This window comes from Trifolium pratense, linkage group LG7, assembly GCF_020283565.1.
Source record: "Trifolium pratense cultivar HEN17-A07 linkage group LG7, ARS_RC_1.1, whole genome shotgun sequence".
NCBI classification, from domain to species: Eukaryota; Viridiplantae; Streptophyta; class Magnoliopsida; order Fabales; family Fabaceae; genus Trifolium; species Trifolium pratense.
The window spans coordinates 58,418,149-58,431,616 of record NC_060065.1 but is presented as its reverse complement, the minus strand read 5'-3'; the positions used below and the strand labels follow the sequence as shown (position 1 = coordinate 58,431,616).

The following is a 13,468-nucleotide window of genomic DNA, read 5'->3' as shown; positions in this document are numbered from 1 at the left end:
ACAAATGCAATCTGAATTTGAAATGAGTCTTGTTGGTGAACTCACCTATTTTCTGGGTCTGCAAGTCAGACAAATGGAGGATTCAATATTTGTATCTCAAGAGAAGTACGCTAAAAATATTGTGAAGAAATTTGGTATGGAAGGTGGGAGTCATAAAAGGACACCTGCTCCAACACACTTGAAACTTACCAAAGATGAAAAGGGTATTGATGTGGATCAAAGTCTATATAGAAGCATGATTGGAAGTTTGCTATATCTCACTGCTAGCAGACCAGACATTATGTTTGCAGTTGGAGTATGTGCAAGATACCAAGCTAGTCATAAGATGAGTCATCTTGCTCAAGTCAAAAGAATCTTTAAATATGTGAATGACACTTGCAACTATGGGATTCTATACTCTCATACTGAAGACTCTACCTTGGTAGGATATTGTGATGCAGATTGGGCTGGTAGTGTTGATGATAGAAAAAGTACCTCAGGTGCATGTTTCTTTTTGGGAAATAATCTTGTTTCTTGGTTCAGCAAAAAGCAAAATAGTGTGTCTCTATCCACAGCTGAGGCTGAATATATAGCTGCAGGTAGCAGTTGCTCACAACTATTATGGATGAGACAAATGTTGAGTGAGTACAATGTGGAGCAAAATGTGATGACACTTTACTGTGATAATCTAAGTGCAATCAATATCTCAAAAAATCCTATTCAGCACAGTAGGACTAAGCATATTGACATAAGGCACCATTTTATTAGGGATCTTGTTGAAGAGAAAATTGTCACACTTGAACATATTGCATCTGAAGAACAGTTGGCAGACATCTTTACTAAGGCACTTGATGCAAACCAATTTGAGAAGTTAAGGGGCAAATTAGGAATTTGCCTATTTGAAGATCAATAGCAGTTATTGCATGGGGAGCGTGCAGCAGTTACCTTTTCTCCCCTTCCACATGTTGCGCACGCTTACATAGGGGAATCATTACAAAATTTATTTGGTTTCCTTAACCACCCCACTCACACGCATTCTTCACTCCAATTTCTCTCTCTTTGCAATTCGAAACTTCTCTCATCTCTCTCACTCCATTCAACTTCCATAAACTTCTACATCATGTCTAATCCAGAAAAATCCTCACCAATGAAGCACGATGACGCTCATTCTCCTACTGCCGAAGATGCGTCAACTGTGATTGTGAAAGCTGTCCCAATTTCAACTGTTCCTCCTACTGATTCAACGAAAAAGAAGAAGAAATCGTCAAAGAAGGACAAGCCTCTGAAAGTGAAAACAAATCCTTCGTCTTCTCCTGCTTCCACAAAAGAATCGACGCATAAAGGAAAGAAATCAAAATCTGAAACGAGCAGAGCCTTCACCATGTCAGAATTGCATGTTAATCCAATTACTCCAAATGTTGCTACGCCTGTCGTTGATTCTGCTGAAGAGAATGTTGAAGCACCTGGTAAGACTTCTGAAATTCTAGATCACGAACACACTATTGTTGATGAAACCCTAGGAACAGAGAATGTGACTATGTCTAAAAAATTGGGGAAAAATGATTTTACTCCCTCTGTTACTGTTGATGAAACCATTGGTGCTCCCACTAAGACCAATGTTGTTGTTGCTGAAAAGTCTCACAAGGACACCATTCCAGAGACGAATGTTGAGTCAAGTGTGCCCACAGATGGGGCCACTAAGACAACTGTTGTGCCAGATGCTGCCACATCTTTGGCACATAAGGCTGGAGAACCAATTCTTGAGCAAGTCATGAATCCCACTGTTGAAACTACTCAAACTGGTACTGGTATTGTATCTTATTCTGAGTCTGATGAAAGTGAGAAGTCTCAGTCTGATAAAGAGGCTGATAGGACACTTTCTGATGATCCTGATATTGTTATTAATGATGAAATTGTTGCTGGTGACAAGTCTATCACCACTAATCCTGAGGCTAGTGTAGCCAGAAGAACTAGAAGTAGGGCTGGCAAGGGGTTGACAACTGTCAGCACACCTGTCCAGACTCCTGACCCTGCTAAGTCTGTAAAGGATACAGGAAAGAATAGACTGTTTGGACCTCCAAAAGATAAGAGTAAGGTTGCTCCTAGCACTGAGGAGAAGAAGAAAAGCCTGAAAAGGAAAGCTCCTCCCTCTGATGCTTCTGATGATGATTATGGAACAGAAGTTGCTGCATCTGGCAGCACATCTAGAAAAAGTATTGGAAGAAGAAAAGTTCCACTGTCTGTACCTTATGCTCCTTTGGACAATGTATCCTTTCATCTGGAAAATGGTTCCTCTAGATGGAAATTTGTGTACCACAGGAGGTTGGCTCTTGAAAGAAATCTCAAGGAGGACATCCTCAAATGCAAATCTGTTAATGAAGCCTTGGAGTATGCAGGCTTGATGAAAACTGTGTTTGGCCTGGACAAGTGCTATGACAGGCTTGTCAAGGAATTTTTGATTAATGTGGCTGAAAATTGTGATGATCCAGAAAGCCCTGAATACAGGCAAGTTTTTGTTCGTGGGAAGTGTGTCAAATTCTCACCATCTATTGTGAATCAATACCTGCAAAGGAGTGCTGATGATGCTGCTGAGCTTGAAGTCACAGATAATACTATCTGTAAGACTCTCACAGGTGGTGTGTTGAAGGTATGGGGCAAGAATGCCAAAGTGGCTGCTACACAGCTTACTCCAATGTATGCCATCCTAAACAGAATTGCTGCACACAATTGGGTACCTACTACTCACTCTAGTGATGTGTCCAGAAGTTTAGGGAAATTCATTTATGCTGTGGGTACTAAATTTCCATTTGACTATGGCTCCTACATCTTCTATGAAACTCTCACTCATGCTGTGTCTTTTGCTGTTGAGAAGCCTATTGCTTTTCCCACTCTACTGTGCAACATTATTTTGGAGCAGCACCCTGATATCCTTACAGCTGCTGATGTTACCTGTGTGAGGCCAGGGAAGCTGGTCATTGAGCAGCGGCTGATTGCAGAGACAGATGCTGCAGCAGGTGTTGGCCCATCTGTCCCAAAGAAGACTGCTAAACTCTCCAGGAGGCAGATGATAGCTGATCTGACTGAGACCAGTAGAGCACTTGCAGCCAGAAAATTGAAGATTGATCGTGTGATTGAGTCACTCAAGGCTGAAGAGGTTGCTGCATCTGGTAAGGGTGAGCATAGCAAACAGATGGAGGATGAGGAAGCTGATTCTGATCCTGATACTGATGAGTCGGTGGACCACTCTGGTAGTTCTTCTGATTAATTTTCTTTTGATCTGATGTACTTTTGGATCTCTCTCTTTTGTTGCGTTTATGGGCTAGGCCCTGGATTTTTTAGCACCTGTGTGTGCCTATGGTCTGTAATATTTGCACTCTGGATCTTTTTCTTTTGCTACTCTATTTTCCTATGCATGGTGTTTGTCAAAATTCTGGCTAAAAAGGGGGAGTAGTGTGTGTGAGTTCTCTGTGCAAGGTGTGTAGACAGATGTGGTGACATCTGGTGACTGGAGTATGTTATGTGCTTATGATTGCTTATGATTGCTCGTATTGAGGGGGAGTGTGAGCTATACGCATATGTTGAGGGGGAGTAGCAAATTATTCTTTCTCTATTCTGATTTACGTATGCATGAATTCAGGGGGAGTGTGAGTGTTTGACTCTTGATCGCCTGATTATTTTTTTATGACAAGTGTTGTGCCAAATGTGCTGGCACCTGGACCATTGTAGTCCACTATTGACTGAGAATTTATTTTTCTCACATATTTTATAGGAATTTAGTTTTCCTCTGATATGTTGTGTGGGAATTTATTTTTCCCTATTGAATCTTATGAATGGATGTGCTCTATCTAATAGGAGTTTATCTCTCCTACCTTTTGAATCCACTATGGGAGTTTACTCGTCCCTTGTGTTGTTCCATGAGGCTAGTTGTTTTTATTCCGCTGTTGCATTGCCTCTGATGCTACTTCAAGTTTTCTTAGCTAAAAAGTTTTTCTTGGAAGTAGTCTTGCTACGTGTTCTTTTCTTTCCTAAGGTGTGTGTTCATGTTGACTCGAAGGAAAGGTAATATTGTATCTCTCTTGCACTGGTCTAATATTGCCAAAGGGGGAGATTGTTGGATTTTTGTATGTTGGCTACATTTTGCAAAAACATCCTTTAGCCAAAGTGTTGAGACACATGTGCTAGTGTCAAGTGTTGAGACACATGTGAGCACATTTGGAACAACACCTGTGTTCTGTCAAACGCGCGCCAGCTTGCGGTTATTATTTTGTGCTCAATCTTTTGAAGATTTGATTAGAGAATTAATTCATGGTTTCTTATACAACAAGGCGCACGTGATCAATGTGTTTTGAAGGCAGCCGAACCCTAGTTTTATTTTCTAAAGAAATATTATTTTAGAAAATATATTTTATGGAATTCAAAAATATAATTATAGAATTCAGAAATATGTCAACTGCTGCCGCAATTGTGAAGACCTAATTTTGTCTTGGAGCTCAAGTTATTCTACAGCTATAAATAAGGAGGTCAAGACATTGTACAATTCATCTAAACCGTGTTATTACAAAGCGTGTGTTTTAGGGTTTAGAGTGTCAATTGTGAGCCTTTCTTGCATTCCATTGATGCAAGCTTAGGACCTGAGTTTATTGAGTTGTAACTGTGAACTTCTCCTAAGCTTTGAAGTACGGAGATTGTTCTTAAGGTGTGTGTGGTTTGCTCGCAAGCTTTTAAGCAAGAGTGGACCTTGGTTGTCTTAGGAGGGTGTCTCCATCATTGTTGTTGTATTGTTTCAAATCCTTACTGGGTTGTAGGGTTGTGAGGAGTGAGCGGAGGTTCTCATATCTAGGAGTTCCTAGGTAGAATTAGCACGGGTAGTGATTAAGTGCGAAGTTGTAAACGGGCGAGTTTAACTTCAAATTGATACTATCATAGTGGATTCCTCCTGGCTTGGTATGCCCCCAGAGTAGGCCGTTGTGCTGAAATGGGTTAACAACTTTATTGTGTTATTTACTTTATTGTTGTTATAATTGCGTTGTTATATTGTCTGCGTGAAAGGTGTGTCGACAAGTGTGGCTACACTTGTCGTTCGAGAGACAAGTGCGAAGACAAGTGTCTCGACAGTACCAACGACACTTGTTTACTGTGTGCCAGGAATTTCAAATAGGATTTGTTTGTTATCTCACCTAAATAGATCCACAGACACATTATATATGTTTTGATAGAACATTCTTCAAAAAAATGGATCAAAAAACAATTTCTTCATTTCCGTAGTTTTTGTTACAATTTTTGTGGGTTATAGATGACGAATTTTGGGATTTTTCCAAATTCGGTGAAAAAATAGGATTAGTTTTGATATCTCTCGCCTAAAAGGATCGAAAGACTCGATATATATATTTTGGTAGAAGATTCTTAAAAAAAAGATGATCAAAAGACAATTTCTTCATTCAGGTAGTTTTTTTTACAATTTTCATGGGTTGTAAAGACTACGAATTATGGGATTTTTCCAAAATCGATGAAAAAATAGGATTTGTTTGATATCTCTCACCTAAATGGATCGACAAACAAACTATATATGTTTTGATAGAAGATTCTTAAAAAAAAAAGAGGATCAATAGACAATTTCTTTATTTCGGTAGTTTTTTTTACAAATTTTGTGGGTTATAAATTACGAATTTTGGGATTTTTCCAAATTCGGTGAAAAAATAGGTTTTGTTTGATATATCTCACCTAAATGGATCCACAAACACACTCTATATGTTTTGATAGAAGATTCTTAAAAAAAAAGAGTATCAAAAGACAATTCATTTCGGTAGTGTTTTTTACAATTTTCGTGGGTTGTAGACTACGAATTTGGGGATTTTTCCAAATTCGGTGAAAAAATAGAATTTGTTTGATATCTTACCTAAATAGATTTACAGACACACTATATATGTTATGATATAAGATTCATAAAAAAAAAGGCTTCAAAAAACAGTTTATTCACTTCGGTAGTCGTTTTTTCAATTTTCATGTGTTATAGACTACGAATTTTGGTATTTTCCAAAATCGGTGAAATAATAGGATTTGTTTAATATCTCTCGCCTAAATGGATCCACAGACACACTATATATGTTTAGATAGATTATTCAAGAAAATAGGATCAAAAGAGAATTTCTTCATTTAGTTAGTTTTTGTTACAATTTTTGTGGGTTATATAGACAACGAATATTGGGATTTTTCCAAAGTCGGTGAATAAATATGATTTGTTTGATATCTCTCACCTAAATGGATCCATAGACACACTATATATGTTTTGATAGAAAATTCTTCAAAAAAATGGATCAAAAAACAATTTCTTCATCTCCGTAGTTTTTGTTACAATTTTTGTGGGTTATAGACGACGAATTTTTGGATTTTTCTAAATTCGGTTAAAAAATAGGATTAGTTTTGATATCTCTCACCTAAAAGGATCCAAAGACTCGATATATATGTTTTGATAGATGATTCTTAAAAAAAAAAAAGAGAATCAAAAGACAATTTTATCATTCAGGTAGTTTTTTTTACAATTTTCATGGGTTGTGGACAACGAATTCTGGCATTTTTCCAAAATCGATGAAAAAAATAGGATTTGTTTGATATCTCTCACCTAAATGGATCCACAAATGAAAAAAAAAGAGGATCAAAAGACAATTTCTTCATTCAGGTAGTTTTTTTTTACAATTATCATGGGTTGTAGACTTCGAATTTCGGGATTTTTTCCAAATCTATGAAAAACTAGGATTAGTTTTGATATCTCTCACCTAAATGGATCCACAAACACACTATATATGTTATGATATAAGATTCATCAAAAATAGCCTTCTAAAAACAATTTAATCACTTCGGTAGTTTTTTTTTTTCAATTTTCATGGGTAATAGACTACGAATTTTGGGATTTTTCCAAATTCGATGAAAAAATAGGATTTGTTTGATATCTCACCTAAATAGATCCACAGACACATTATATATGTTTTGATAGAACATTCTTCAAAAAAATGGATCAAAAAACAATTTCTTCATCTCCGTAGTTTTTGTTACAATTTTTGTGGGTTATAGACAACGAATTTTGGGATTTTTCTAAATTCGGTGAAAAAATAGGATTAGTTTTGATATCTCTCACCTAAAATGATCCAAAGACTCGATATATATGTTTTGATAGAAGATTCTTAAAAAAAAAGAGGATCAAAAGACAATTTCTTCATTCAGGTAGTTTTTTTACAATTTTCATGGGTTGTGGACAACGAATTCTGGGATTTTTCCAAAATCGATGAAAAAATAGGATTTTTTTTTTATATTTCTCACCTAAATGGAAAAAAAAGAGGATCAAAAGACAATTTCTTCTTTCAGGTAGTTTTTTTTTTTACAATTATCATGGGTTGTAGACTTCGAATTTTGGGATTTTTCCCAAATCGATGAAAAAATAGTATTTGTTTGATATCTCTCACCTAAATGGATCCATAAACACACTATATATGTTATGATATAAGATTCATCAAAAATAGGCTTCAAAAAACAATTTAATCACTTCTGTAGTTTTTTTTTCAATTTTCATGGGTAATAGACTACGAATTTTGGGATTTTTCCAAATTCAGTGAAAAAATAGGATTTGTTTGATATCTCACCTAAATAGATCCACAGACACATTATATATGTTTTGATAGAACATTCTTCAAAAAAATGGATCAAAAAACAATTTCTTCATCTCTGTAGATTTTGTTACAATTTTTGTGGGTTATAGACGATGAATTTTGGGATATTTCCAAATTCGGTGGAAAAATAGGATTAGTTTTGATATCTCTCACCTAAAAGGATCCAAAGACTCGATATATATGTTTTGATAAAAGATTCTTAAAAAAAAGAGGATCAAAATATAATTTCTTCATTCAGGTAGTTTTTTTTACAATTTTCATGGGTTGTGTGGACTACGAATTCTGAGATTTTTCCAAAATAGATGAAAAAATAGGATTTGTTTGATATTTCACCTAAATTTTCATGGGTTGTGGACTACGAATTCTAGGCTTATCTAACATGTATATATTATTGAGTTATTTATTTGATCATGATTCATATAAAAAATTATACTTGATTATTTTCTCATGATTTTTATTTGAAATTATATAAAGTTATTTGATTACTTATTTATATTTTTTATTTATAAAATTTAAAGTATTACAAAATAATTTTTAAAAAATAACAATTCTTTTACAAGAGTAATTTTGTCATTTAAATATGTTATATATCTTATCATATTATTATGAGCAAGCATGTATTAAAAACAAAATATAATAGTTATCATGTTTGTTATCATGCGTGTTCCAAACACAGGATATGATAACCGAGGATAACTGTTATCCTGCTGATATCCTATCATATCCTTATCTTGTTTTATATCATATCCTATTACTATCCTATCCTGCGCACCAAACTGGCCCTAATTATCTTATCATCTATACCAATTTGTTTTAAAATTCATTTGATGTCTTTGAAAAACAAAATTCATCTTAAAACCGATTTGATCCAAATTAGTGTATAATCAAAAGTTTAAAAATAAAGATTGGAAGGAACTAGTTTCACCCAAAAAAAATTATTCATCAACAAAAAAAATATATATATTTCAAACAAAGTTGAAATACCACACAACATTTTTATAGAGTTATTCCTAATTTTTCTTCAAAACCAAAAGCAACTCTCCTCAACACATGCAACTTATAAACATCAAGCATTTTGTTTTTTTTTTTTTTTGTTTTCCAGCTTATTTTACACACAGACCCCCAATTTTCTATAATAGCTACCAAGTAAATCATTTACACCCCCGCCCCAACTATTTTCTACCAGATATTGGTTATAGTAGAGAGAGAATGCTCCTCATCTTGACAGAAAATGGAAGATTAGTAACCTAACTCTTGACAGAAATTGGAATTTGTTAGTTGTTTGAGAAAATTAAATAATTGAATCTAACCACGTGAATTGGTGTTGTTTCAGAGTCTAACACCAACATGTGTTGGACACCGAACATACCTTTGATCATAAGTATTGGTTAGAGAGAATGTGCTCCTACTCTCTTTCAATCGCCGTGCTTCAAGGCTAACAAAGATAAGCCAGAGACAGTAGTAGAAAATTCTATTGGGAAACAAATCTTGAAAAATCATCTTCACAGCATAGGACAATGAAACTATTGGACAATGAAAATGGATGAAGGTTTAGGATTAACTTGATGTAGAAGTTATGAAGAACCTGCAGCAAAAACTTTTCTTTTGAACAAGATCAAGGAGAGAATCAAACATATTATAAGTGATAGAGCAGAGACCAAAATAAGGTATGGAAGAGTTTTATTATGAATGTGATGAAAGGAAAACTGAACACAAAACCAGGCAAAGCTTCTCACACTACCTAACCATAAAGGTGATAACTAGGGATATTAATTTAAATTTTATAAAAATTAAAACTAAATAAAATTCTTTTGCAATAGTAGTTTTATTATTTACGTATGAGATATATCATATATTTATTTGGCTTATCTAACATGTATATATTATTGAGTTATTTATTTGATCATGATTATATAAAAAATTAAACTTGATTATTTTCTCATGATTTTTATTTGAAATTATATAAAGTTATTTGATTACTTATTTATATTTTTATTTATAAAATTCAAAGTATTACAAAATAATTTAAAAAAAAATAACAATTCTTTTACAAGAATAATTTTGTCATTTAAATATGTTATATATCTTATCATATTATTATGAGCAATCATGTATTAAAAACAAAATATAATAGTTATCATGTTTGTTATCCTGTGTGCACCAAACACATGATATGAATAACTGAGTATAACTATTATCATGCTGTTATTATATCCTATCCTTATCCTGTTTTATATCATATCATGTCACTATGCTATTATAACACCCTAGCTAATTTATCTAGAATATTAGCCAAGACATAAATAAAAGGATCGGGATACGTTAAAATTAGTGAATTAAACTCGTTGTATATACCCATAAAACATAAAAGCCTTGTCATTCTACAAGTATTGACTAAACTGAATGATAACATTCCTGTCATAATGTAACTTAAAAACTTACATCAGAGCCATAAATAACTGGTCAATACATATATACTATGACACTAAATTATACAACAGCTTAATAGAATATCCAGATAAACAATGACAATAACATCCAATGCCACTTCACTTCTTCTAGTCCATAGTTCTCTACACTGCAACCTGTTTATCTGTATCAAAAGGGATTGGGGTGAGACAGTCACTTCGTCTCAATGGATTCCTCGCTACCCATCTAGGTGCAACTATCTCTTACGAACCATTTTGGAATCGATCGTTAATTCATTACATTCATAAGAACAGCTTAAACGTAATAATAATTCTCTTAATAGAAACTAAATATGTATCACACAATAGTTATCTTGATTCATTTTACAGGAAGCTTCCGAGGTGAGTATATCTCGAAAGGTCCACTAAGGATGTACTCCTCTTAGGATGTTCTCCACTTAGGATGTTCTCCACTACCCGTTGTGACATAGCTATGTCACGTTGGTCTTACTCACATTTCTTAACTTATCGGAATCCTAAACAACGGATAATCTTAGATTGTTTACCGTGGCAATTCGGGATCAATTACCACTCAATCATTTAACCAATTATTAACCGGTTCTAGGATGTTAATAGCAGCGCTATACGCTATAGCGCTATAGCGTAGCGTTTTACCACCTCTCTGCTATGCTATAAGACTGCTTTCCGCTATTTAGAGAAGCGGAAATAGCGGCTGCTATTTGCAGGAAAATAGCGTTTTGTTAGCGTTGGCGTAGCGTTTTGGTAGCGCTATTTGACCGCTTTAGGGTTTTGGAGGGGGGAAAAATTGATGAAAATCTTTATTTTCGAAATAAATCATAAGTGAGGGGTATTTTGAACTTTTCTGCACATCAAAAAGCAACCAACACATCACAACACTTGATTTACTTTTCTATTTGAGTTGTTTCTTCTTTCTTTTCTCACATCGCGCTCTTCTCCTCTTCTCCTTCAACGGACTCCTTCACCAAATCACCTCTTCTCCTTCAACATCTCCTTCACCAAATCGACTCCTCTGTTTCCTTTCTCCAAATCAACTGCTCTTCTCCTCTTCTTACAAGGTTTGTTCCTTTCTCAAACCTTAATCTGGTGGAGCTTAGAAGTGAAGATGAGGCAGAAGCAGATGTGGTCTCAAGGGCTTCAAAAGATTAATGGCTTGTCATTATTTTGTTTACTTTTAGAACTTGCTTATGCTCTACTATTTTAATGGGATGTCATTTTGAGTACTTCTAGAATTTTAATGGGATGTCATTTTGAGTACTTCTAGAACTTCATGGAGTGGTATTAGTCTTTATTTAGAACTTATTGATGGTAAATGACAATATTTAGTATAATTATTAAGTAAGAAAGTCCTTTTAATTTTGTGTATTTTTCTATTTTAGTATTTATGTATGTTGTTGGAATTTATGTTTAATTTGTACATGACCGCTATACCGCTATAGCGCTACCCGCTATACCGCAATAGCATTTTTGAGGGTCGGCGCTACGCGCCGCTATCCGAGATTAACAACATAGAACCGGTTACTTTTAATTAACTTAACCCACAACCCAGGGAACCTCTGCATCTCTATGTTCTCAAGAGTAACGTTCACTTATAACGCTACTAGGTTCTAACTATGCAACTTACTAATTACACTTAATCTATTGGCGACATTACATACATTATAGCAACTCTTGGATACAAAATGTTTTTGGGTAAAAATATGTATCAGCACCAAGTCGCTACTACAATATAGAACAATGATTAAACATAATAATAGCAAGTATAACATGCTAATTTCTTCGCTACATCAAGCTCATATCCGGTCATCGATATTTTACATACATTATGATATCGTGCTAAGAGTTAAGAATTTAGTTACAAATGTTTGTCATACTTAACGCGTTATCTCAATGTAAAACGATAATCAAACATGATCTTGGTGTATCAAAGTATAGGGGAAAATAGGCTATTCTTAATCCAATTCCAGCCTAGTTTTGCCCCAATTTCTCAAGACCCATAATCATACTTCTAAGGGTCTAATTTATACCTACTTATCCCATTTGAATTGGAAATAAATCGTACTCTTTTGATTAAGAAAATTACTTATGTGAAGAACCCACCTGAAGTCCAAGAAAGAGAACTACTGCCTTGTACTCCAAAATCAACCTTTAAGGCTCCATTTGTATTTCCAATAACTCGTAAGATGACTATGATGCTAACTTCAATCCAAAATTCTGCATCTGATCTTGGACTTCAGACGCGTCTCTCGAATTTGTTACAGCTTTCCAGTTCACGAAATTGGCATCCAAACGACCGAAATTTCGTTAGCTAACCATAGAAACAAAGGGAATTTAAAACGGAGTTAAGAGGAGAGAGTACTGACCATTTTAGTGAGACCCTGTCCAGAATACAGGTTTCACATACTTCTTTCAATTATTCCAAAATCTGTTTTTAGCTTAACAATCCAACTGTTGCTGTAGCACAACCACCAACAATCAACTTCAGAGAGTGCTTTAAGGGGTAAAGACAACACATGAAGTGACCAATTTCGAGTAAGAGGTGAAGAATAGGTATTTGGATAATTGGATTAAATGAAGAAAAACTCATTGACAGTTTGGAAAGGGAGAGTGAGCTTTTTCCTTCTTACCTCAAGCTTCTGAACAATAAACTCAACCCAAGTAAGATCTCTAACATGCAGTAGCTGTTCTTTGAGAATTTAGGTAAAAGGATTTTGAGCATGAGGGAGAAAGATTGGGTGAGGAGTGACAACATCTAGCCACAAATCTTACCTATTAATAACCCAAAGGATTGCATGTGGTGATTGATTCAAGATGGAGAGAAGTTGATGGTTGTGGTGAGAAGAGAGAAAGAGGGCGTGAGAGTACAGAGAGAAAGATGAGGATTATCAGATTTTTGTTTTGTGCAAAAGAATGAATAGGGTTTTATTTTGGCTCAATTGTCTTTATATATCCTTACCAACAGTTTTCCACTTTTGCCCTTCATTAATCCTTCATTCTTATTATAACAATTCTACTATTACGAACTGGATTTGATGCTGTAGTGTTTTCACGCAGTTCCACGCGATTATCGATTTCGGCCGTCCGATCAGAAACTAATGGTCAAGATTAAAAATTGAGTTCAACTGTCAAATCAACATTGAATAAATATAAACCTTCTGATCAAATCTCTACGGCCGAGATCGATAACCGCGTGGAACTGTGTGAAACCACTACAGCATCAAATCCTGATCCCTACTATTACAGCCTCCATTTAGTAATAAAGTGTTGGGTTATTACAAACTTACTACAAACCAACACTGTACTCTTAAAGAATAATTTCCAATTACTCAATAAATTCTTAATTTTATTTTGTAGTTGTCAATTTTAACTCTATTATTATTT

At 34.7% G+C, this 13,468-nt stretch overlaps 1 protein-coding gene and 1 long non-coding RNA gene across 4 annotated transcripts; one reads left to right on the top strand and one right to left on the bottom strand.

The window, feature by feature from the left end:
* The first annotated feature begins 1,099 nt into the window (after positions 1–1,099).
* LOC123896707 lies at positions 1,100–3,244 on the top strand. The gene is made up of 2 exons (XM_045947065.1): positions 1,100–2,375; positions 2,469–3,244. The coding sequence occupies exons 1-2, from the start codon at positions 1,100–1,102 to the stop codon at positions 3,242–3,244; spliced, it is 2,052 nt and encodes a 683-aa protein (XP_045803021.1).
* A 6,724-nt stretch (positions 3,245–9,968) lies between these two features.
* On the bottom strand, positions 9,969–13,003 carry LOC123899870. Of its 3 annotated transcripts, XR_006805752.1 has the most exons (4): positions 12,715–12,984; positions 12,451–12,541; positions 12,188–12,348; positions 9,969–10,233 (listed from the first exon to the last, which is right to left on the bottom strand). It is a non-coding gene; the product is annotated as an uncharacterized LOC123899870 (long non-coding RNA). The 3 variants fall into 3 exon arrangements; XR_006805750.1 differs by having other exon boundaries at positions 12,188–12,541; XR_006805751.1 differs by having other exon boundaries at positions 12,188–13,003.
* Positions 13,004–13,468: the final 465 nt, after the last annotated feature.